Below are 26244 nucleotides of genomic sequence, written 5' to 3'. Positions count from 1 at the left end.
TAGTTCCAACTAAAGAAAAAAATTAAGCCATAACATTCACCCCAGATGAATTAAGACAGTTTGCCTGTTGTGCTGTTTACAGACCAGTGAAGGGTCTTTTTGTTATGTCCGTTCAGACACTTCATCCACAGTAACAGTGACACATCAGCTGCAGAAATGTTTTATCTGGACTAAAATACAAAGGTTTGCTTTGTGTATAGAACCTAATGGTCTGTTGACATGTCTTCATCCCTTTTGGTTCATGTTGTGCCTGTGACGGTTAAGTCACGCAAGCTTTTTCTTTTTGGTGGGGTTTTGATGTAGTTTCAGATCTGCACTGGGCTTCCATTTTCTATGCTATTCTATTGCTGCAAGATGTTTTACTGATGACTGTTTTGTTTTGAGTTAAAAGCTAATATTGTAGTCCTTATTTAAACACAGTCTCTGAGAGACATCTGACTTTACCTTGTCTTAACTCTGTTTAAACTGTAGTTCTTCTCTCATTGTATTGCAGGGTTGATGTGGGTGGCCTGGAGGAAGCTGGTAGTGGAGCTGTTCCCTGTGGTTGCGGTCCCACCTGTTTACTTTGTAATCAGGTGGAACAGCAGTAGCTGTTGCATTATTTACTTTATGCATACACTTGCCACTGGAAAATATAAATCTTAAATAGAAATGTGCTCAAAAGGCTTATTAAAGGACAAAGGACTATTAAAAACACTCACTAAAGTGAAAGAAAATAACCAAAAAACTAATAAACACAAGTTAATGTTTGAATAATAATTCAAAAACTATAAATAGTAAATAATATAAATAACAAACAAGATAAAAATATAAAATTGTAACACAAACACTCCCTTTATTTTTCCTGCAGTTAAATGACCAGTGATTCCTACTGGAGCAAACGTCCAGTAGCTTTCCATAAAAGGAACAAGTCACAATATAGTTTCCATCAAAGGCTTTTAATAATCAAATAAAGCAACATTAGCTGTATGTTTTGTTATTTTGGTATTCGCTGCAATGCTGAAAGCTGCATGCTCATCTGATCTGTGTCCCTGCAGATAATAAGGGGGGCTGTCTCTGCTATGTCTTGTGCTCTAAAAACAGACATCTAAGCTAGTCATTTCAATTAGTCATGATACATAGTTCTCAGTCCTTATGAACCCCTAGCAAATGCTGTTAAGCAATCAGGATAGTTCATAGTGAAGCCATAAGCATTGTTGAGAAGTCAAAAGACTAAAGTACAGGCAACATCTTGATGAAATGTAGATGGGCACACTACCTGCAACAGGACTGGCATAAACAACTGCAGCATTTAAGTCATCATCAAGAAAACCAAACACAAAACCATGTTCTGCTCTTTTCTAATCTGACAGTAACAGTGCGTGTCACTGTCATGTCTGAATGAACATCCTGCTGCTCTAAATATTGTAATTTTACTCCATGAGTTAATAACATGAGCAATTTCTCTTTTGCAGTGTAATTCAACAGATTATACCTTTTCCTACTACATGATTTTCTTCATCTATTTTTATGTAACTACAAACGTGTTCACAGCAATTAAGTCAAATGAACATGTTAAAACCTCTGATGTTGCAGTTTCTCTTTAACACACATTGGACAGTAGACAAGTAGAGTATCTTCAGATGCAGTTATTGGTGATTTTCCTCCAGAGTATGTAGTCAATCAGAGTTTTTGTTTACTGCTGCTGAGTATGCGTAAACATGTAGAAATAAATATGTCAGCTGCCCTCATCTATGGCTGGTATGTCTCACACAACCCCAAAATATTTGGTATGTTAACATGCAAGTTTTCATTAGTCACTAGAACGTTACTGTAATGAACAGGGGACATATACTGCACCTTTTAAACACTCCAGTTAATCCAATGTCATGACAACAATTCGGACCATAGACTGTACGTAAGAGGTGAACGATATCGCATGTTGGTTTGTTAGTAAGATCAGCATCATCTGGAGGGTGTGATAAAACAAGTAGGGAATCTGACAGGATTGACAACCAAAACTTTGCTCTACGTAAAAAGATGCCTCGTTTTTATCCTCTATTGTAATCTGATTAGTTTTAAATTTTACTGTATGCACATCATGAGATCCTTCCCCAAGTAGAGGAGTTCAGGTGTCTCAGGGTCTTGTTCACGAGTGTGGGAAGAACAAAGTAGAAAAAGTCAGATTGGTGCTGCGTCCACAGTGACCTGGACTCTGTATCGTTCTGTTGTGGTGAAGAGGGAACTGCGTTGGGAAGTGAAACTTTCGATTTACTGGCTGATACATGTGCCTACCCTCATCTGGTTAGGATGTTTCTTGGACGCATCCCTGGGAAGGTGCTCTGTGCATGTCCCACCAAGTGGAAGCCCCAGAGATGACCGAGGACATGCTGAAGGGAATACATCTCTCACCTGGGAACGCCTTAGGATTCCCCAAACAGGCTGGAAGAAATGGCCATGGAAAAAGTCTGGGCTTTCTTTGCTTAAGCTGGATGGATGGATGGATCAATTGAGACCCATTAAAAAGTCTAAGATATTAAAAAATATATCCTAAAGCTTTGCTGTTTTAGTGGCATTTTCTTATAAATTTGATCAAATTGCTCAGAGATTTCAAGTGAAAAGTGTCCTTCACATTATTCCTACTGCAGCCTAAAGTCTTGAGAAAATCATGAAAATAAATTAGTTAACTTGCAAGTTAAAACCACAGTAAAACAGATCCCAGCTGAATGGAGGAAGTTTGCTGCAGCTGCATCACATAAACAAATTATGCTTTAGAATGTGACTGCTGTGAAACAAAATCTCAATTTATAAGTCTGACTTGTGATTGCAGCTTCCGCTCCGTAATTCTTTAGCATGCCCAGACAGTACTGGGTACTATCAAACAAGGCCATTTTGGTGGATAAAATATCAGCATGGTTCTTTGTTAAGTTTGTTTATCAATATAGTAGAAACACAGAGGAATGGGAAAGGGAGTCTCAGTGTCCCAAAAGTCTCAGGATAATGTTCCTGCAATTAAAGCACACCTATAGAACCAGATGAATTGCCCATTAAAGAAAATGCAAGCTTACTATTAATTTCATGTGGGCTTCACTTCCCACATGCAGGCGCTCCATTCATCTTTCCTATACTGTCTATGACACACACATTGTTGCTGCAACAAAGCTTTGAATATCATTATGACTTGTTGACAATGATTTGTGAAACAAATATCTTTGCTGACTCAGCTATGACCACAGTGAATGTCACTGAAATTGCTCAGAAATGAATGGCTTCTAACTGCAGCCCCAGACATATTCATAGCGATTAGTCCTCTTCATTCTGACTCCTGCAGGTTCGCGAACTCAAACACAATCATAGTGAAATGACAAATATTCATACATGACCAAAATGTTCCCTGTACCTCTGACTTTTATACTAAAACACTTAAATAGTAGAAACTTGGGGCTCGACTTGGACCGGGCTTTGGTGACTCGACCTTAACACTATACGTATATATTCATGCTTTTTTTTTTTTTTTAGTTTTGAATGTTGCCCACGTGTCATAGCCTCAAGATTCAGCCAGGAGCAAACAGCAGCCATTCCAGCACTATTCAAGAAAGTCACATTAGGCTAACAGCGCACAATTTTAGCTTCACATGATGTGTTGAAGAGTTCACAGTAAACATCCTCAGCAGTTACAACCACTACTAAAAGCAAAATAGAGATAGCTCAGTCACTGTATGTAATACATTTAACAGGATGCAGCATTTCAGTGATAGTCACCATTTCCAAAGGGAATCAATAAAGTGCCAAAACTTTACTTTCACAGTTGCTACAGGCGATACTTTCTATTCAGTTTGTTGGAGGAGTCGCTGCTGTCAGTGTCATCACATAAATAGATAAAACTATGGACAATAAAAGGCTGTAAAATCTATCAGGATAGTTTTGATTAGACATTGTTGCTGCTAAATGCAACACTCTGGTGCAGCTGCAAGTCTTATATGTAAGACTGCACAGCAGTGGTACATTATAAATAATGCTCAATTACAAAATTAACTTCAGGGTTTTACTAAAGTGACTGAGGTTTTAGAAAAAATACTGAATTATTGTGAATAAAGTTATTTTTTTCATGGTGGAAAAAGCATGTGAGGATAATTTCTCCTTTACTAATTGCAAAGGTGATTAATTTTAGCAATTAGCAAAGTTAGCAAAACTAGTTGGTTTAGCTAATTTCCTTGTTTTGTTTATACCCACTGGCTTTTATATGAGCCAGACCAGACGTTAAGGAGGGTCATCTGGGATTGTTACTTGGTTTAAGTTGTTGTGTTAATTATTGTTGCTTTATAAAAGGTTGGGTATCAATAATAGGCTAGTAGATGATGATATTGTGTTTTGTGAGATTGTTGTGTTTATATGTAAAACACAGATCTCTAACAATACAGTATGCTTAGATATATTTCCTCTCTGGTAATAAAAATAAAACATGTCCACGTAAATATTTGCTGCAGAAATTGTTTGTCTCCAAGGTCTGATCTTTTGTCAAATTAGTTTTGACCCAAAATGACAAGAAAACTGTGAAAACGTTTTCACATTCAAATGTTAAAAGTCTACAAAGATGCTTCAAGCTATCATTTGTCGCTTGTATTTAACTGTCTCGTGCCGCCTCAGTACAAAGCTGAGATCATAAGGAACACTAAACAGAGGTGTCCTGGTGCGATGGTGACACTCTGTAACTTCAAGTAGGGTTTTCAGATGCATTTCTCAGCTTTGTGTCTACATCTCAAGATAAAGTTCAGTTTCTCATGTTTACCCTGGTTGCTAATCACAAAGATGACATCAATGACTCCTCCAGCTAAGCCCCTCCTGTTCTTCACTAGTTGCACTATAACTGCACATGGCATCTGACATTTCGCTCTCCTCGTTTTCCTCTCTGGCATCAATTATCTTCCTGTTTTCTCCAAACTCCTCTCATAATCTTATAAGACACCCCTTCATCAATCAGAGATGTGTGTCCTGCTCCTCTTCGTCGTCCTCAGTCGCTGCTTGATTGACAAACACCTAAAAAAACAAAGTGGAAAAAGAATTGCTCTTAATAAAACAAGCAGTTTCTGAATGTCATGTATGCCAAGGTCACTCAGTCAACATTCATCTGTTTATCCTTTTCTCTCGTTCTTAAATATAAACCATCTAATCACCTGCCAGCGACTGCTGTCCTCCCCGCCTCCTTCTCCCACCCCTGTGAGTCCATTGGTACTTGGTTTCTTCTCTCGCATCTCAGCCTGGCTGTCATTGGTCACATCCAGCGTGGGGTTGTCATGGTACCCATTCTCCACAGAGTGAAGCTCCTCAGCCCGGTACTGAAATATGAAATATGTTGAAGAACTCTTTAGGAGATTAGCAGTCAGCAAAATAATTAATATGAGAGCAAGTGAGGAAAAATCCTATGTGATTATCTTGAGCTATGCGCATTAGGGCTGTGACGATATGTTTTTGTCCCGATTTAATTAGATTCTGATTTTTTGGGTGCCGATTTGATAAAAATTGCAGTTCTCACAATTCTTCAATATTGCAGATTTTTGTAGATTAAAAACAGAAAAAAAAGTCCTTTTTCTTTATATAAATTCGGAAAAAAACAACACAGTAGCCAGACCATCATTCTGCTGCTATAATGTCCAAAAAGACAAGTAAAAATATCAATAAAACAATAAAAATGTCAAAAATTTTATAATAGATTATTTTTATTTAGTTTGAAAAAATCGATTTTTTTTTACCAAAAAAATTTTTTAAATTGTGATGCAAAAAATCCCGATATTCGATTTTTCAATTTGATTTTCCCACCTCTAATATGTATGGTCTGACTGTCCCATCTCTGCTAAACATGTAAACAAGGCCAGCAATTTCCCATCAGTATCAACCCCCAGTTATTTTACTTCCGTTGAGAACACAATTATTCCCTCCCTTAGCCAACAGATCTAAAAAGTTTCATCATTAAGGTCCATAAATAGACACTTTATGACAACTTTAAAAAGACCCATCTCTTTTTAATGGCATTTAGTTCGACTGCTCTCATCGACAGAATCAGCTCCCAGTTTGTGTTCAGGAAGCAGATACCTTCAGTACCAGGGGTGTCAAGCTCCAGTCCTCGAGGGCCAGTTTCCGGCTGGTTTTTGTTGTTTCTCTCTACCAACACAGTTGATTCAAATCAAATGGATCCAGCAGCTTCTTGTCAACCTATTTATTAATTTCAGTCAGGTGTGTTGGAGCATGGAGACAACAAAAACCTGCAGGAAACCGACTCTCGAGGACTGGAGTCTGACACCTGTGAGATTAGGCTTCAAAATTTTCTGATATATCTTATACTTGGGTTTGGCTTGTTTTTGTTTTTTTGTTTTGTTTGTTTTTTACACTAGATAATGACACTGTTATTGACTCTGACTCATGTTTCTCTTTTCTTTTTTCTGCACTCAGTAGACATCCCTGGCTTAGAGTTATGGCGTTTGTTAACTCCGCTCTCCTGTCCTCTCCACTCCCAACTGGTCCAGATAGATAACTACTTTTCCTAGTTCTGGATCTGCTTCCAATTAAAAGGAAGGTTTTCCTCTCCACCGTCACCTCGTGCAGTAGGCCAGAAGTTCAGAGCATATGTAGAATGTATCAGAGTGTGTGTGGCCAGTATCATTTTGACTTTCTGAAAAATGCCTTATGCTTGCATTACTAGGCTGTTATAATGAATCAACTAATGAAACCGATAGAAGTTATATCAGGGTTTTCATGTAGCCATAATAAAGAGAGAACAAGCCAAAGATGGGATGGAAAGATGTAAAGAAAAGGGGGCTTGTGACTCTTTCATTTGGATTAAAAAAGCAGAGTTTAATCATGTCCGAGTTTGCAGTGATTACTTGGTTTAAGGTTCTTAAATAATTTCACCTCAGTTGGTGTGATGGCCAGACCAATGGCCACACATATAAAGGCGGTAAAAGCACCACATTGTTAGTTTTCTTTATATTTAAACTTAGTTTAAATGCTTTGGTTCCTTTTGTTAGCATGCACATTAAGGACCCACTGTATTTTCAATTGTTTGCGTTTTGGTTAATCTTGTTTCTTACTGGTGCTGAAGGGATTAGCTTGGGCATTGGGGGGCAGGAGTGTGCACAGGTGGGAAGCCAGTGAACAGGAAGTGCCACGGGCCTTTGGGAAGACCTCATCTTCAGAGGGGGAGATTAAAAGTTTAGTTTAGTTTCTTCAAATGTTTATTCATTTTCTTTCCCACTTTTGAGTAGTTTGGGTTTACCTTTTGTTAGTTTAATTATTCTTAAATAAACTACTAACAGTTAGGTTCTGTTTCTTTGTCTAGTTTGTTAGTATGTTTAATGTGTTACCCCATATGTTTTGTAACTGGTCTGATCAGCCAGTATTTAAGTTCTCCTTTGTTTGTTGTTTGTCAGGTCAGTATGTTTTTGTGTTGATTATGTTCTCTAATCTGTTAGTTTAGTTATTTTCAGATTTTGATTTAGGTTTTGCTTAGTTGACCTCTTTTAAAGGCCTAATTCATTTATATTGTTTGGGCAAATAAAACCCTTTTCTTTTGAAGCCACCTGTGTTCCTCTTCCTTCGCCAGCTTGGTCCCTCACAGTTGGTTTGAGTCCTTCTCTGTTCGCTTCTGCTATGCTGTTGCCTGAATAAATCAAAGCTTTATGGGGAGGAAACGCTGCGTTGTCAAGATGGTAGTTGACGATCTATGACAAATAACTGTTTTTATCTTAATTACCAGGATGTCTGAGAACTCATCAGGATGAAGATGACTACAACAGACTGAAACAGTCGGTCATAGTTTGTAAATAACCAAATACAATGACACTTTAAAAGACTCCTAAATGTGAACTTACTGAGCAGGAACAATGTTTAATTTGTCGTGAAGGGTTTTGATCCTAAAGGCTGTCCTCCATGCACACACGAAAATGTTACAAGCTTCCCAAGCTTTCCCATGATTTCATTTGCTTGGCTGTGCAGACGCTTGTCCGAAGAAGGAGATTCAACAGATATCGGGGAACTTGACTAATGTTTAAGCAGCTAAACCAGCTTTTTCATTACACAACACAGTAGACTCTCATCTAAATGTTAAAATACTCTGACAATGTTTCCTCTCTTCCTTGCATATCAGTTGTTTGACCACCTGTTCAAGACCATGGACATACAAAAGTCATTAGAGACATTGATGGTGTGTTTAAGAGCAGGTGGATGTGTTTTCCTGGGATCGGAAAATAATCTGTGGAAGTAGTGATACACCATTCTGATCCAATAATATAACATTGTGTATGGATGTAATGTGTGCATTTCAGATGAGTGTGTGTGAGTGTTTATCTACCATGGTCTTGGTTGCGGGCAGTCGTCTCTGCCAGCAGATGTAAATGACTCCAGAGGTGATGATGACCATGCAGATGGAGCCAATGATGACTAGAACCACAAACAGTTTGCCGTAGTCGCTGCGTGTTTTGCTGGGCCGAGACTGACAGCTGCTGGCTGCACTGTAGTTCTGGATGCCCACCTGACACACACAAACAGACTTACATATTAAACTTCACAACAGAACAAACACTGCGATACTGTTCAATGAGCAACAACTGGAAAAAGGCTCAAGATAATCTTACAGAAAGTCTCAGACTAAGTTTTTTTTTCTGCAAAACCCATTGCATAGCGTATGTCATTAGCAGGTGTTTTAACACTTTCTACATGCTTTGCATGTGATTCTTTATCTGTTGAAGTATTGGCAACACATCAGGGAGGCTCGTAGTTTAGAGACAGCAGTAGATGCTACTACTGTTGCCTCATAATGAAGACGGCAGGACGAGTGGACGTTTATATAAAACATTTAGATTTGTAACATTAAAGGATTAATTCATTTGATGTGTTTCAGAAGATGTTTTTATTTCCACTTGAAATTATCTGAATGTGGCGCACCTTACTGAGGCTTTTCCTAATTTCTCCCAGCATGTCCAACACATCTTGGGTAGCGATAACTCCTGCAAGACAAGATGTGTTCAACAATGTTTGCAAAAGTCAAACATTACCAGTGTCTCTGCATGTTTGAAGAATGTATGTGTGGATGTTTTGTTGTGTGTGTGTGTGTGTGTGTGTGTGTGTGTGTGTGTGTGTGTGTGTGTGTGTGTGTGTTGTGTGTGAAGAGATTAGTATGTGTTTGTTTTTAAATTAATTCTTTGGTGTGTGAAGGCTTTGTTTTAATATCCAGAAATCTTTTTTATTGTGTAAAGCACTTTGTGTTGGTGGCTGCATGAAAAGTGCTTTATAAATAAAGTTTGATTTGATTTGATTTGATTTGATTTGATTTGATTTGATTTGATTTGATACCAGGAAGAATTTGGCACAATATTTAGGACTTTTTTAGGACATTTTTTTTAGTCTGACAGTGAAGCTGGTATTTTTTTTTGGCTTTAAGCAATTAACGGTTTTCGGATTTTCCATGAAGATGCATTGACACAACTTCTGTCCATTTCCTGAAGGGAAGCAACTGCAAGCATTAAGTTTTATCAAACATACAAGGTGTGTCATAGACACACACAATCCTATGATATCACCCGTCATGTGACATCACAACCTATCTGTGCTTCATAGAGACATACACCCTTCTTGTTCTGTTATGTAGACATACTGTAAACCCTACCTGTGATGTCATGTAGACACCTCTCCCCAGCAATATGCTCTCATTAAGACACACCTCCTCCTGTAACATACTACAACAGACCACTTCAATGATATCAGAGGCGTGCACCTGCCTGTCATATCATAGACACACATATACTGTGTTGGGAGTAACAACGTTTAAGTGTAATGACATCACTAGATGGGTCATTTTTTATGGCAACAGAGCACTCTAATTACATTTGCCATTGTTGCAACGTTGTTGCCATTACTAAGAATATAAAGTGTCGCGTTACTATAATGTGGGTGAATCTAGGTTTCTGGCAGCCACACATCAGCTGCGAGGACAGCAGGAGTCTGTGATGATTGATGACACCCTTACAAATGCAATGATGACTGGCTGGGTGGGCGGATACCAAGAGTGCTCTGCTTAGGCTGGCTGGTTCTCTGCACGCTACAAACACAAAGAAACAGCGACAATGGCGACATTCCAGGGAGATTCCAAAGTAGCTAAACTTAAACTTAGAAAACTTCACTTCCCCTGTTACAACCAGTGGTTTAGACATAAGACGAGGAGTGAATCATCCAATGAGAACAAACAATGTGTTTTAATACACATTTAAGAGTTGGATAGTGCTCTGTTAATTGTGCATTATTACATTTACGGGCACAGTGGAATAGTGGTTAGCACTGTGGCCTCACAGCAAGAAGGTCACTGGTTCAATCCTTGGCTGGGGAGGGGTTCAGTCAGTGGCCTTTCTGTGTGGAGTTTGCATGTTCTCCCTGTGTATGCGTGGGTTCTCTCTGGGTACTCCGGCTTCCTCCCACCATCCAAAGACATGCATGTTAGGTTAATTGATTACTCTAAATTGCCCCTAGGAGTGAGTGTGAGTGGTTGTTTGTCTCTGTGTGGCCCTGCGATGGCGTGGCAAGCTGTCCAGGGTGTACCCTGCCTTTTGCCTAAAGCCAGCTGGGATAGGCTCCAGCTTCCCCACAACCCTGAATTGGATTAAGCGGTTTAGAAAATGAATGAATGAATATTACATTTACAGAGATTTGTACTACTTAATGACCAGATGTGCCTTTGATTCTTTTGACCCAGGTTTACATTTGTGTGTATTAGTTTTTTACTTCAATGCAAAGTGTGAGGATATTACATTGTTTTCTATATTTAATTTGGTTACCTTCCAGAATATTTAATAGTAGGATAGTGTTGAGTTCATTTGAGTAGTATTACTAATAAACAGTTAAAAGGGTATGATGAGTAAGCAGAATGAATGTATCTTTTCTGTTCGTAAACTGGAGAAATATAGACAGTGTGTGTATGGTGTGTTCATGTGTTTGTGTGTGTTTGTGTGTGTTTACCGTGTCCAGATGCCACATTCATCAGAAGCTGATGTTCCTGGTGTGTAGGTTTGCTGAGATAGATGACCCATGTTCCTTCAGGGCTGTTCATTCTTCGAGCAAACACTCGTTCGATGATCTTCAACAACCGTACACCCTGCCATGCACGAAACTCCTCCTGTTTCACACCCAAACACACACACACACACACACACACACACACACACACACACACACACACACACACACATTTTTCCTCCTGATTTCCTTCCAGAACAGCATGATCATGTGTATCATGTTGCTGTGACAACCAGTGACTTCCTGCAGAAGAGCTGAAGGTTTGTGTTGCTGCTATGACGACAGATGCCGCAATAAGGATCCTTCCTCACACACACAAGAAAACACACACACACACACACACACACACAGGCAGTCTCCTGTAGCTCCTTATCCAGACCTCAGCAGGAGTCCTACATCTCTTCCTGACAGACAAAAGTCTGCCTTTTATTTGTGAGGAAACTGCCTGAAGGACCGGATGATGGATGTTGATTTTAGGAGAATAAATGGATAGCGAATCATTTCTATTTGAGGATGTTGTCACACCTGAGCTCTTTGTTTCGTTTCAGACGCACTCTAGTTTTGACAATCCTGACAGCTGTGTTTTGCATTTTGCTGCAGACTGAGCAGAACCTCCTGAGACGGAGGGTCTGGCTCTGCCTGCAAACACACTGAGCTTCACTGCTGTGTGAAACTAAAGCAGGGCAACCACTGGACTGTATGACAGCGTTGCCCTGATTGTTTAGCCAGAACTGAGCTTCAACCTCTTACGGTTTTCATTCAGTTTCATGTGATGACAATGTTTGAGTCTCTGTTGTTAAACCTGTACACTGTGGTTTTGTACTGTCACAGAAGAGTATCTGTTTAGTGACATAACTGGGACAGATATGATTCCTTTGTTAGAACAATTCTTGCATTTTGGCCTTTAAAGTGGATTACATTACATGATTCTCACAATCCATGTGTGTTAATACATTTATTTAGTGCAATAAGGGGCCTTTTCTTCATGTAGGTGGCTCAACTCTCTGCATGGCAGAATAACCTCCGGGCTAGGAAAAAACTTACCAGCCTTCATCTGATACTCCTGATCTCTTTTTTTTTTTTTTTTTTTTTTTTTTTTGCAGAAACCATAACATAAATATCTATCCATCCATTTTTTAAACATTTAGTCCAATTAAGGGCCACAAAATTACTAAGAATAAAATATTACATGGCAGAAACTTCTACTGACATTTTTGATAATGATATTTAAATTAGTTTCCATAATGAAATAAATAAACTGCAACCAAAAAGCAAGTCCGCCGGGTGAAGGTGGATATGAACCATCGATGATTGGCTTTATTTTTTACAACCTCAAAAGTTGAAACACCAGATTATAATGATTTGTAAAACTCGTAAACTCATTTTTATTTCCAACAGAACATAAAAAACATGCCAGATGATGAAAGTGAAACATTTTACCATTTCATGGAAAATATTCGCTCATTTTGAACTTTAAGGCACCATCACACCTCCAAGAAGCTGGGACAGGTTCAACAAAAGGCTGTAAAGTAAGTTGGCACAAATAAACAGCTGGAAGACCAATTTACAATTAATTGGCTTAATTGGCAAAATGTCAGTAACATGACGCATGGGAGGTTAGGGTTAGACAGATCTGAGTCAAACTGTATCAGAAAATCATGGAAAAACTTCAGAAAAATATGTTATTAATCATAAATTGCAAAGACTTTAAAGATCCCACAGTCTGCAGTGTTTAATATCAAAAGATTCAGTATTGCATTGAAACCAGACATAATTCTCTACTGGAAAACATTGCATGGGCTCAGGAAGATTTCCAAAAATCACTGTGTGTGAACAAGTTCACCATGACATCTACAAATGCAGGTTTAAGATCTACAAGACAAAGAAGAAGCCTGGATATGATCCAGAAACAACTGAAAATGGTCTGAGGCAAAGTGGAAAGTCTGTTCAGTGTCCTGCAGACAGCGTGACCATCCAGCTCGTTATCAGCAGCTAGAATCCTGCATGAGACCAGAATGGGACAAAGTTCTCACCTCCCAGATGTTTGCAAACAGTCTTTATAGATGTGATGCTTCGCTCACATTCAGAATGAGCCAATATTTTCCATGGAATGATAAAATGTCTCCGTTTCAACATCTGATGTTTTTATGTTTGATTAGGAAACAAAATATGCGTTTATAAGATATTTTAAACAACTGACAGTCTGCACATTTGAATGCACTGCGACAGATCCGGGTCTGACTGATTTGACTGGACGTCAGAGTTATTCTGATGAAAATAAACTTATTTCTAAAAATGTTGGATCTTCATATGACTGGAAGATTCATGAGTCAATAAACATCTGAATAAATATCATCAGGTGGTCTTCCTTTTTTACATCAATGTAAAGTTTGTTTAATTGATTAATCCATTGTGGTTTGTTATTCTAATCCTGATTAAAACAAAAAACAGCTTGTTAATATCGAGTCTTTGTACTCACGCAGTTTAAGTTTTGTGTCATGTTGAGAATGACATAACCACGTCCAGCCAGCTCGCTCCAGTTTAAACACACCACCTGAAACATTCCCCGTTAGGAAACAATGATCACATGATTCTCGCTAAACTATTTAATTTATTCTGAGTTTTACAGTGATGTTCCACAAAGTTCTTGTTCATATACCTGTCGCGGCTCCTCCAGGTTAGGTTCCAGCTCCGGCTCAGTGAAACCGATGGTGGGCGACGGATCTGTGGTGAGTGGGATGATGTGTCTGAGTTTTGTTTCCTCTCTTTCTGTCTTTCTCCATTTCTCTTCCTCTACTTCTTCGCTTTTGTCTTCCAGACTGAAACCTTGAGTGAAGCCAGAAAGTTTACAGTAAGTTTATAGTAAAAACCTACAAACTCTTTATGGGCTTACAATGATTACTGCGCACCTTTTAGGTTGTGTTTGCCCTGTTCCAGCTGGTCCCCTTCCTCCACACCGGGCTGCAGAGGCTGTCTGCTGGGAGCCATGCCAATCTCTGGTGCAGTGGGATTCTGGGTGAATACACTAATCTGCGTCAGCTCTCCGTCTTCCTCCTCATTTTCTGCCTCATCTGCAAAAACAAAATCAGAAATAAAGCAAAAATAGCAGAAATGATCAGTCTTTGGTTCAGATTGTAGCTTTTAATAGCTGTGTTTTGTGCATCTTCAGCAAATATTCTTAGGCAGGTAATACATTTTGAGTTCTTAAAGCACTTGTTGCTACCTTTTGTAAAACTTCCCAACAGCCCAAAATCTGTTCCTGTGTCAGTCTCTGGTGTGGCCGTTCCCACAGCAGCATCGGCTGTAGTAGGAGTCGTAGTGACAGAGGAAAGAAAAGCTCCATAGCCACTGGACTGGACACCATCCTCCTTCTCTGCCTCCCACAGGTCTCTTCCTAAAGGACCCATCTGCAAGAGAAACACCAAGTAAAACACAGATGATGCACGGCTGTTAGTTAACATTTTAAAAATCCTGCTTTCTACAAAGTATGTCTTAATAATACCAGGGAGGTCATTAAAAATCCTTATAGGTAATTAAAAAAAAAAAAGAGTATTTTTTTTCCTCTAAACTTGTGTAAAGCTCAACATTTGTCATTAAGACTCTTCTGTTTCTGCAGTTTTTAGGCAAGAAATGAGATGCTGATGAACCAGAACCGTAGGATGTGTCATCAGATACAGTTTGTCTTTAACAATTCTACACAGTAAATTTGTCACTGTATGTTCACTATAAAACAAAGAATTAAAATCTAGTACATGGTTCAACAAAGTTTACATGAAAGTTTTTAACCCTTTAAGATCCTGGTTTACCATTTGGTAGAGGTAAAATTGTCGGGACTATGATGAATTTCCTTATGATATTATGGAAATAAACCTGCCTGAGCCATCTCTACAAATTATTTTCTTTGTGTAAAACCAAAACTAATGACTTCTTTTAACACTACTGTTTCAAAATGTGACCATTTCATTGTTGTTATGTTCTTATTAACTTTCATCTCAACCATTTGCTAAAAAAAAAAAAAAAAAAACATTTATTCTGTTTATTTTTGTCAGTGGGAAGTTACAGGTTTAGCACTCTTAGTGGCCAAAAGTTACACGGTATCTATTTAATGAAAGTCCAACTGCAAATGATTCTCCTACATTGATTTCTTGATGAATAGTGTCTCAGCAAAGTTTTTGTATTTTTTTACGAACAACAAACACGTTGAAATTCAGAACAAAGTAACGTTAGATATTTTCTGGCTGATAGATAAACACATGACAAGTGGAAAACTTGTGGGGAATGTATCAACAACTCACTACAACATGCAACAATTTGTTATATTGCCTTAAATAGTAGATTTATTTCTGAGTAGCAGAGCAAAATATATTATGATTTCATTATAGTTTAAATTGAGACTAGCCCCAAGTTGGACATATAGTGTTATGACTTGTATTTGCAGTTCATCTATTCAAATTTTATTGAATAGATGAGTATTTTCTATGATTTTTTAATAAACACTCATGAACCATGTAATGTTTTTGGCGTATTGTTATTTCATATCTTTTATAAGATTTGGTTGTTTTTTTGTTTGTTGTTTTTCTATAAACTGAACAATTCTATAGCTGAATCTGTAAATTAAGTAATACATACACACACACACACACACACATATATATATATATATATATATATATATATATATATATATATATATATATATATATATATATATATAAAACAGTGACATTTTAATAAGCAATGAGGGCATCATAAAAAAGATTGACATTTGGGGAATACAGCAATTAAATTCTTTGTCCTCACCTCCAGGACTGGGGGTCCACGGTGCTCTCTTAGCCTGGAATCATGTCCCTGATCGTGGGATGAGTTGCTGGGCTCCATGGAGCTGGAAGGATGGAATGATGAAGAATAACCTGTGTAAAACAAATAAGCATGTCAAAAACATGTATTTGTATGGGTTTATCTAATGCTAATGAACATTTCTGTCAAAATAAGTAAAAGACAATCGTATCTGGTCAGATGGAGAAAAACCACGGTCCTCCAAAAAGTCTATAAATGCGTTGCTAGTCTCCATGTTAATAAAGCTATAGGGTCTGAACGTTAAGTCTGGTGCCAAAATCGGCAAGCTGCCAAGACTCATGGTGTCGGTCTCTTCTCTTTGTGCAATACTACCAGTTGTAACTTTATTTTTCACAGTGTGATGAAACAAATTTCTGGCCAAAAAGTGTCAAATGTATAAATATCACACTGAATGTTTGAGGCCTGAGAGTCCTGTAAATGTCTGAACTCAATTACTACACGCACAATAAGAAATTTGACATGTAAAAAGTTGCATCGTTACAAGAATCCTTAAAATCTGTGCCACTTAATAGCTGTTGAGGTATTTCAGCCTGAACTGAATGAATGGATCGATACAGATCAGACAACCTACACCCACATGGAGGGCTTGTTATTACTTTTTCTCCCATCCAGTGATTCAGCAGAAGACTGTGTCCTCTCACAGACACAGAAACATTCTCTTAGAAAAGTGCATAAGCACACTCAGTAGAAAAGTTAGATGAAAAACTATATTTGGGAGGGCACATATGGGACCAACATGGTTACCTACATGGTTACCTAAAGGTATGTTTTGTTTCAAAAAGGGGAAATGATTTCTACAAACCAATCAGAGCATCCAGATCTGGTGTTGTGTGGTTGACCTCTAAAGAGTCTCTGTCTTCTTGTCCAAATGTCCCTCTTGCTTTTTCATCTCCCTTTTCTTTTGTATCTCCCTCCCTTCTGTCTCTGTCATCCCCTATGTCTCTCTCCCATTCCTCCTCTCCCCCTCTTCTCTCCTGGTCCTCTCCTCCCTCTTCTCCTCTGTCTCTGTCCTCCATGTCCATTCCATAAAAGCCAGAAGCCTCCTGGGATGCATCGCCAGCTCTTGGCCCACCAATAAGCTCTGGCTCCGGGTCAGTGGATTCTGAATGTGCCCTGTAGCCTGCTGCATCCTGAGGGATTGCCATGTGAACCATACGCTGAAAGTGGAAAGATATTCTGGTCAGCTATACAGGCACATCCACACTGCTGAGTCTAACACACAACCAGTCAAATGCAGAATGAATCATCATGTTCCTCACCTCCATTTCATCCTCCACATCCAGACTTTCATCCTCAGCAGCGTGGGTCCTGGCTGCATCCTGGTCAGCAGAAGGTGGTGCATTTAAATGAGAGGAGTTAGCTGACTCCATCTTGGCCTGTGCACGGGACGTTTCGTGTATCTCCGGCCAACCCATGTCATGAACCAAATGTGGTTGAGCGCGTACTAACTCACTGACCGCATGGCGTTTGGTTCTGACTAATTCCTGAATGAAATAAGATTGGGCTTTTCCTTCATCCTGGAAAAGAGGAGCCACTGGAGGACTGAGGGGGATCACCCGCTGGGACGAACCCAGTGTGAGAGCTTCACAGCTGGTCAGTAGAGCTGTGGAAAAAAGGGGAAAGTCTTTCTTAAGACAATACAAAAAAACCAAAGTGTGTACAACATTAGTTATGTCATGATGTGTGTTTTGTATTTTTAGTTCTGGTTTCCAGTTTTGGTTTGTAGTCTTCCCTGTTTAGTTTACTGGTGTCTTGTTTCTTGTGTCGCCTTTTTTCCTGTTAGTTAGATTCACCTGGTCTTGTTAGTTTTATCCATTTCACCCGTGTCTTGTTTGGTTCCCCTGTATTTATACCCCTTGGTTTGTGTTCCCAGTGCTGGTCCATTGTGTGTGTCTGCTTCCTGTGTTCACATGTCAAGTTTTTCTGAATAAAAAGTCTAGATTCTGCATCTCTGGCTTCTATTCCTGCATGTGGGTCCTCACCTCCACCACAACCTTGACAAGGTAGATCATTCAAGCACATTATTCAGTCTAAAAAAAAATTCTGTTAATGACTCAAAGAAATTTAGAATCCCATGTAGGAAAAAATGCTTAAAAAAGTCTGAAAGGATGTAAATCAGATTATAATATCTTAATTATATTATACTTAATATATTATATTATACTTAATTATATTATTAAGTAATTATCTTAATAATTTAATCAGTTTTATTTTTATTTTAGTTTATCAGAGGTTTTTTAGCAGGCAGTTCAAGCTTTTTAGAGTAGAAATCTAAATATTTTGCTTTATTGGTGAATTTGTAAGTATTTAGTTGCCAGTATGTAAAATATTTTAATGTAGTAGTACTTGACAATGTACTTCATTAAAACACATAATGAGGTAACACATTTGTGCTAACATAAAACATGTCCACAAAGGATATAAAAAATGTCTAGGTCATATTGCTATGTTACAGAATGTTCTAAAACCATCAAGTGGTCATCAGTGGTCAGGAAGGTCCATCTCTTAAAACTCTGCAAACAAGCAGACCTTGAATGATCTGATGTCAGTAAACAACCAACAGCCTAAAACAAAACTTATACAGTCAAGCAGACTTAAATGAACTGACAGAGAAACATACTTATGAGATTTAAAGTTTTTTTTGTCTTGCTACTCGGGGAAGAGTTTATATAAATAAAAAAAATCAATTTTCTGCATTTTATATGAAAAGTTTCCATTTACTATTAAATGGAAGGCATGTGGGATATGAATGTGAGAGAAAGAAGACAGTACTTAGTATATAACCACAGTGCGAGATGAGAGTGTGTGTGCGTGTAATTGCGTGAATTGTGACAAAGTGCTTTGAGTGGTCAACATGACTGTAAAAGCACCATATTAGTACGTCCACTTACCATCTCTGGTTCTCTTTCGCATTCATGTGTCCACTGATTCATGCACAGCCTACATTGTTTACCAAAATAACACCCCATTTATAAATTTATAAATGGTCTACAATCATTTAATAATCAGTTAATAAACTATGAAACTGTAAAAACAGATGAAATTAGGATCCAAATACAGGACTCGTGACAGTTGAAACCAAAAAGGCTCATATATAAGCAAACTGGAGGTCAAAACCAGGTAATCAATCAACAATACAGTAATGTGAGCGAGACAAAAGAACCAAGAACAAGAAGAAGTTACACACTTACTGGAAGAAGTTACCCACTTACTGGGGACAATATGGAGAAAAAGTGGTGAGCTAGTTGTAATGAAAGGAACAAACTGGGAAGAACATACGCCTGAGAAGTGGCGAGTCACAGCAGACAGGTGTGTACTCTATGAAAAAAAAGTCATGGTGTGATCAGAAGAACTTATAACACATGCAGGTGAAAGCAGGAAGAGGACAAAAAAACTGACTGAAATGAGAGAAATTAGAGGATTTTCTAAACCAGAATTGATTCTCATTTATGGCGGATCTGATGCATTGACCAGGAATGGGTCTGAGCATGTTGGCTCATTAACAATCACTCATTAATTCAGTCATCCCTTCTTTCATCTAAATTAAGTTCTAAAAAAGTTTGTCCAGCCAAGTCATTATTGATCTACCCCGTAGTTCATCCATCACTAATCCCCCCACAGAGCCAGACCTGTCTTTATGTGGTCACGTATCCTATGACGCTCTGTCTGGGACCCCAGATGGCTGTCTGACCTCAAAGGCTAACTGAGCAGATTATCATATCATGTTCAACAGGTCTGAAACACGCCTAAAGCATGTTAAGCTCTGCAGCCCAACACAACAACCCCCACAGGCAAAGGAGACTCAGATCTATCGTTTCCACTCCTGACCACGAGCATCTTTAAACGTTAGTTTATTCAGTCTCACCAGAAATGATGACGAAGAGGTGTGTGTACTCATGTCAAATAAATCCTAAATTTTACTGTTCAGGCATAAAATTCATGGGATGAAAAAATTTGGGTAGACAGTTGTGTAATTCATCTCCCAAACCTCTACATGCAGTCACAGATTGAACCGAGTGACACAGCAGCTTTTGATACACTTGCATTTTGGGGGAAGAGGGTGTGGGGAAGCAAATAAGCAAGCTGACAGTAAAAACTGATCAAATATATTGTTTAGGATGCAGAAGAAACTAAACGATACGCGCCAGACCTCCTGAAAAGGAAAACTCAGGGCACCTTCACCAAGTTCATCCTCATAATGTGTTTCAAAGGAAAATCAGAGGCCTAAAAAATATCCTTCTAGCTCAGAATCACTGATCCAGGGAGCAACTCCAAGGACAGAGACAGAAGATATGTGAGAGAAGATGGAGGTGTGGAAGGAGGAACAGGAAGAGAGAAGGATAAGAAATTCATCACCCGGCGGAGGAGAGCTCTGATTGTGTTGTTTTAATCCCTCCCTTCCTCCTAAAGCCCTGAGTCAACACTGTACTGAATCCACAGATATGTCCCTGCTCTAATTTTAGTCCTGGAGAAGATAAAAAACCAGAGCGTAGACATCAGACTACCTCATTTGTTTCTTATTGGCATTTGAATGCTTGTCTGAATCAGTAAAATCACAGCTTAGATTCTAGACGTATCTGTTTTTATTCATTCATTTAGGAAAAAGCCGTCAGTGGAGATTAAATGCATCTTGTTTTCTGTCTTCTTGTAGATAGACTGGCCTCGAGGTAAGAGGGACACTGCTGAACCGCACCATGTTATCCATTTAGACACCTGGTTTTTAATTTAACACTTTTGTTTGGCACCAATAGAAATTTAAATGTTTGTTAAAGATGTTTTTATTCCTCCTTTAAATTGAAGTTTTTTAAGGTCTTGCTTCACTTTCGTCCACAAGAGTAAAGATCGGGCAACTACAAAATGTCCAAACCAAACCAAACCAAAGTTTGCTAACATTTAGATAACATTAGCTTGTTTACTCAACCAGAAAGGGGTGAAATGTCCTCTCTGGGTCGGGAGTGAGGTCCCGTCCCAAGTAGAGGAGTTCAAGTATCTCATGGTATTCTTCATGACTGAGCGAAGGAAGGAAAGTGAGAGCGACAGCAGGATCGGTGCAACGTCTACAGTCAGTTGTGGTGAAAAAGAAGCTGAGCCAAAAGGCTAAGCTCTCGATTTACGATCAAAGTTCCTACCCTCACCTATGGTCCCGAGATGTGGGTAGTGACCAAAAGAACCAGAATGTGAATATAAGCGGTTAAAATGAGTTTCTTCTGCAGGGTGGCTGGGCTCTCCCGTAGAGATAGGGTGAGAAGCTCGATGCAAAAGGGCTCAGTATAGAGTTGCTGATCCATTCACATAGACAGGAGCCAGATGAGGTGGCCCGGCCATCTGGTTAGGATGCCTGCTAAACACCTCCTCTGAGAAATTAAATATGTTATTTGTTTATTTGTATCCAGGATCCCCATTAGATGCAGCTAAGGCAGCAGCTAGTCTTCCTGGGGTCCCCACATAAAACAAAATTCACAAAATACATGAATTAACGTGTTCCAGGCACATCCCTCTGGGAAGATATCTGAGGAGGACCCAGGACCGATGGAGGGATTACATCTCTTGACTGGCCGGGGAACCCCTCAGGATCCCCCAGGAAGAGTCGGCAAATATGGCCATGGAGAGGGAAGTCTGGGCTTCCCTGCTTAGGCTGCTGCCCCCGTGACACGACCCCGTATAAGCGGCAGAAAATGGATGATGGATAGACTGTTTTTCCAAAAGTCATTGAGCGGCATGAGCGAGGGCCAAGGCATCTCCACAATCACTTTCACATCTCCATCTTTGGCGAGAAAATACCTTTGGATGAGCAGCTCCAAGATGTGGCGGGATCATAGGGTTTACATGTGTGCTGAGATGGGGAGACTGGTCACCTAAGGACAAATAAGATCTGCAAATGACTAAGCTAAATATTTTGGGGTTCCGTCATGTAAAAAAACACAGCCTGTGCTCATTTTCTGGTCAGAAGATAAAGTCAAAAAACAAATAAAGGACGTCTGCCGTAATGTGGAGATCTTAAAACACAGAGCGAAGCCGGACCTGCAGCACACAACCATGGACCTTCAGGATATTGCACCTGATGGACACCATTATTTTCATCAACTGTTTCGAGCCAATTCATAGCAAAAGCTATCATAAAGTTTCACTGTGTAACTTTCTAACCTTAAAAATATGCATTTTTGACTTGCTTTGTGGCACACTGACATTCATTATGAACATTGTTATGAATGCAGACATACAACCATCGGAAGGGGCAAAGAAGAAGAAGCTGGTGTGTATAAAATGGCCACATAGACAGGCTACTGTGCTGCCTATTTTTTTACATGTCTTTTTTGAGAATGTATGTGATCTCTGCCATTATCACCATGTTTGCTTTTATCTGCAGCAGATGTTAGATGATGGAGGTGAACTCTGAACTCTCCTCTGCCCTCTAGTGGATGTGTGTCATAACAGCCATGCAAACATAGAGGACGTATGGGAGGGAGTATGTGGACAGGGATGTTTGACGGCGTTTGACATAGACGTACTTACTTAGGTACATAAAGGGACATAGATGACCCTTAAATGTATCAAATACTATATTCTCATGTACATGAGGTGACAATAAGAGTTAAACTCCATTTAAACACAAATAAGCCTCTGACACAACCTGATGCAGAAGCGGACCAATCTGCATCAACCAAGGCATTGTCCAGACAAGGAAGTTCTAGTTCCACGACACGATGGACATGTTGGACATTATCAACAACCATCAGAAACTGGAACAGCTCAAAACCACATGGCTCCAGTGTCAGACTAAAAAGTATCTGACGATATCTGATGATATCTGACAATCTCATTCAATCTCATTCCACAGCACTGAATCTGATGAATTCTTCTTTCGCTGTGTTGCTTCTGAACAACTCCGCAAACTCTTGAGGAAGATGAAGTGGAGACATCACTTCAAATGGTGGTTCTGTTCCATGACACAGTAAAACCAAGAAGACCCGCCTGCTAATATTCATCTCCTTGGCAACTGCCAGGATGTGGAGACACAATTGCACCATTGACACACCTCTCCTGGAAGCATGTTGTTGAAGCACCGTCAAGCACCCATCTGTGAACTAGTTCCGCCATCTTTGGCCATCTTGCTTTCTGTCAGTGTTGAGCTTTGTTGTTTTCTTCACAGAAGCAGCCTCTGCTTGTTGCCAGTCACGTACAACTTTTCCCAAAACTTTCTTGCTGCTGTTCGATTACCGTTTTCTGCTGCATATTTTACAATCTGCAGTTAATAAGATTTTCTTTTTTTGGGGGGGGGGCATTTTGTTTCTGTTCAGTCTTTCTCAGTTGTCTTTAAGTTCATGTATCAGGCTGTTTTTCAGTGGTACAGAAGCAGCATATAGTTGTCACCCGCCTCCAGCGCCCTCTCGCAACACTCCAGACCAAGATATTTTGTTACAAGTCTCACCTGACTAGAAGTCGCAGGACCTGCCAAACTTAATTAAAAAAGTTCGACCTCTAGTCAGGAAAATACTGAAACAGTTTCAGACCTGTTCAAGAAATTCAATTAATTTACTAAAAGTAATTAAACCCTCAAAACTGATAAGAGACCAGTCTAGTTTGTGCAGACAGGTTGGTGGCTTGCTTGGAAACTGGGCAACTGGTCATGGAAATAATTACAAGGACATACAGTATCTGCTGCAACACCTTATTCCCTCTAGTCAGCTTCGATGAAACATTTAAATTAAATTAGATTGTTTCCCATACAACAAACTGTAGCAGCCATTCTGATTTTAATAATTACTGGAAAAGAGTCATTTTGACTTTCTTCTCAGAAACTGCCTTATCCTTTTTAAACAAATGTATTATTTTTCATACTTTTAATAACAACAATATGAGATATCAGCAGTTTCATAACTACAATCAAGCATTTAATTCTGCATTTTTAAACCCTATATTTACTTCCTACATTGAGTACACATTTATTTTCAGCTCACATGGCTCAAACATTCATTCATTCATGCAGTTGTTCACTTATTTTCTTTCCCACTTTATCCAGTTCAGAGTCATGGATAAACTGGAGCCTATCCCAGCAGTTAGCAGGCGAGAGGCAGAGTATCTGCCGTCAGTCCATCACAGTGGCTGAAACATGACGGGTCATTTTACACTCAACTGAGCATTGTGTTTTAGGGGGAGTGGGGAGGTCAGCCTTAACATTCTACCTCATCTTCATGCTGTAACACCTCTCAGATCAGATTATAAAAAGCTTCAATCCTCCCCTAAATCCCCCTCGACCCCCCAGAGGGACGCAGGAAGATTCTTTACCCAATTATCTCTTCCCTTCTCTAATTAGACCCCCAAACGTTCCAAAATTTGTCGTTTTTCATCTCGAGAATTTGAGACTAAATTAACTTTTTAATAATAAGAAAAAATTAGCTTTGAAAAAAAACAAACATTTTAATGTGAATTTGGCTTCATACTTTAAAGATTTGAAAGATAAAAATCCATATTTGTGCAAAAAACAACATGAATGTGTCTTCAGACAAAAGATTAAACTTATTATAGTCTAGTCTAGAAACTGCTAGATGTTCATACAGGAGCAAATTCTGCTGCTGGCCTTTTTAAAGTAAGACCAAAATTTCCTTTCAATGGAAATATTGCCATAAAATTCATTAAAAACTATGATAAATATCATGTTGTACTAGAATTCATTGACTAAATAAGCCAGATGTTCTGAAGATTATTTGCAGCAAAAGCTGAAAATATCAAGTGTTTCTGACATTTTCTGGATCAAATGATGAACCAACAGAGTAATCAAGATGAAAAACTGTTCTGCAGCCTAATTATCCAAATGTTAGTCTCATGTACCTCCTGTTTCTTTGAGCCTGACTGAGTATTTGGAGGACATTTTGAGTTGTTTATTTATGTTTTTTGTTTCAAAAATCATTCTACAACCAACACATTGCTGTTTTTTTATTGGTTCATCACAGGGCAAAAATTACCTTTTAATTAAAAAAAAAAAAAAAAAAGCTGAACTATTATTCTCTAAAAACATAAATAAAAGATAACTCATAAATAAAATACACTGTTTTGGTTCATAATTTCTTCATAAAATTTTCCATTTCCTATCGATGTTGATGTGGGACTACTGATGGCTTCTATGAGTAGCTAATTTATTTCTTGTAGGTATTTATGATGAAGATGCTGCCTTTTGACTGCTGTGGGTATGTGTGTCAGACACTGCAGTGTGTGTCTGCTGACAGCCCTCACACTGGCCTCCTGCATCAACTTTGCTTCATTAAAACACTGCATGCAGGCTGCTGGCTACACCCTGATTTATAACTGTTATTAGCTACAGCAGTGGTCGACTGCAGCACAGCATGGCCAAAAATAAAATGAAAAAAAACTAATTTCTGTCTGGAGTTTCAACTTGCATTTGGTGCTCTGTAGTGAGTTTACCTTCCTGTCTGGTGTTTTTCAAAGTCTCCAAAGATTTTTCAGCTTCATTATATCTGGATGTTTGTAGTTTTCTTGTTTAAAAAAATAAAAAACATGTTCCCTCTTCAAAGTATCGTCTAGCTGCTGCTCTGTGTGGTCAGGGCAGGGTGAAATGAAAACATGGTCATATTAAAGACAGACTTACCCGTCAGTGTGATGAGGAGCAGGCCCGGCATGTCTACTGCAGTGTTCCCCACCTCCGCTCTCTGCTCGCACAGTTATCAGCTGCAGATGCTCTCTGGATGTCTGACAGGAAAACGCCGCCTTCACGGCCGCCTCATGTCCCGGAGGTGTGCGTGTTCACCAGCTAACAGTCTGCGGAGTCCGAACAGACAGACACACAGACGGACTGACAGGCTGTGTGCGGGGGGAGAGCTGCGGGTGGTCCTCTCCTCACCGCTGCCGCAGCACCGACGCTGGAAAGAAACGGGGTTGCGGCTTCCTGCGCTTCCCGCTGCTGACCACTAGATGTCGCAGCAATGACCGTGTTCAGATCTGCTTTACTGCCGCGTTCAAGTGCTGCTCGTAAAGTGCAGCTACTTTAATGTACCCTACCAATTAAAAGAAATCGATTGTTCTGAATAAATTAATCAAATAATTTAAAAAAAATTTACTTTTTGGCCACGTTGAATTTAAAATAGCATTTTAAATGGCACATTGTTTATTGAAATGCTTGAACTGAAATCTAAATCTAATATATTGCATAAAGCATTAAAAGGCTGTCAATTGGTTGGGGATGATTTAAGTAAAAATAAAAAAATAAAGTGCTTAAATTTAGCTAATTGATATCTTAATATGCTTCACAGAGGTGATAAATATGTGAATTAGTGACAAGCACAAGTTCTTCTTTCTCAGTCAGCTATACTTACCAAAATACCAAATCAAATATTT

The 26244-nt window shown here is 39.0% G+C and overlaps 1 protein-coding gene across 1 annotated transcript; it reads right to left on the bottom strand.

Moving 5' to 3' along the window:
- Positions 1–4956: 4956 nt before the first annotated feature.
- On the bottom strand, positions 4957–25529 carry podxl2 (podocalyxin-like 2; the record flags this gene model as incomplete). Its single annotated transcript, XM_079241980.1, is given in 15 exon segments — positions 4957–5016; positions 5154–5315; positions 8324–8503; positions 8917–8978; positions 10981–11137; positions 13517–13606; positions 13608–13623; positions 13625–13728; positions 13730–13856; positions 13940–14108; positions 14231–14444; positions 15838–15947; positions 16697–17051; positions 17154–17497; positions 25499–25529. Coding segments are annotated over 15 exon segments (2181 nt in total).
- Positions 25530–26244: the final 715 nt, after the last annotated feature.

This window comes from Telmatherina bonti, assembly GCF_933228915.1.
Source record: "Telmatherina bonti genome assembly, chromosome: 6".
NCBI classification, from domain to species: Eukaryota; Metazoa; Chordata; class Actinopteri; order Atheriniformes; family Telmatherinidae; genus Telmatherina; species Telmatherina bonti.
Note: the sequence above shows the minus strand (reverse complement) of the source record. Positions and strands in the feature narration are given on the sequence as shown.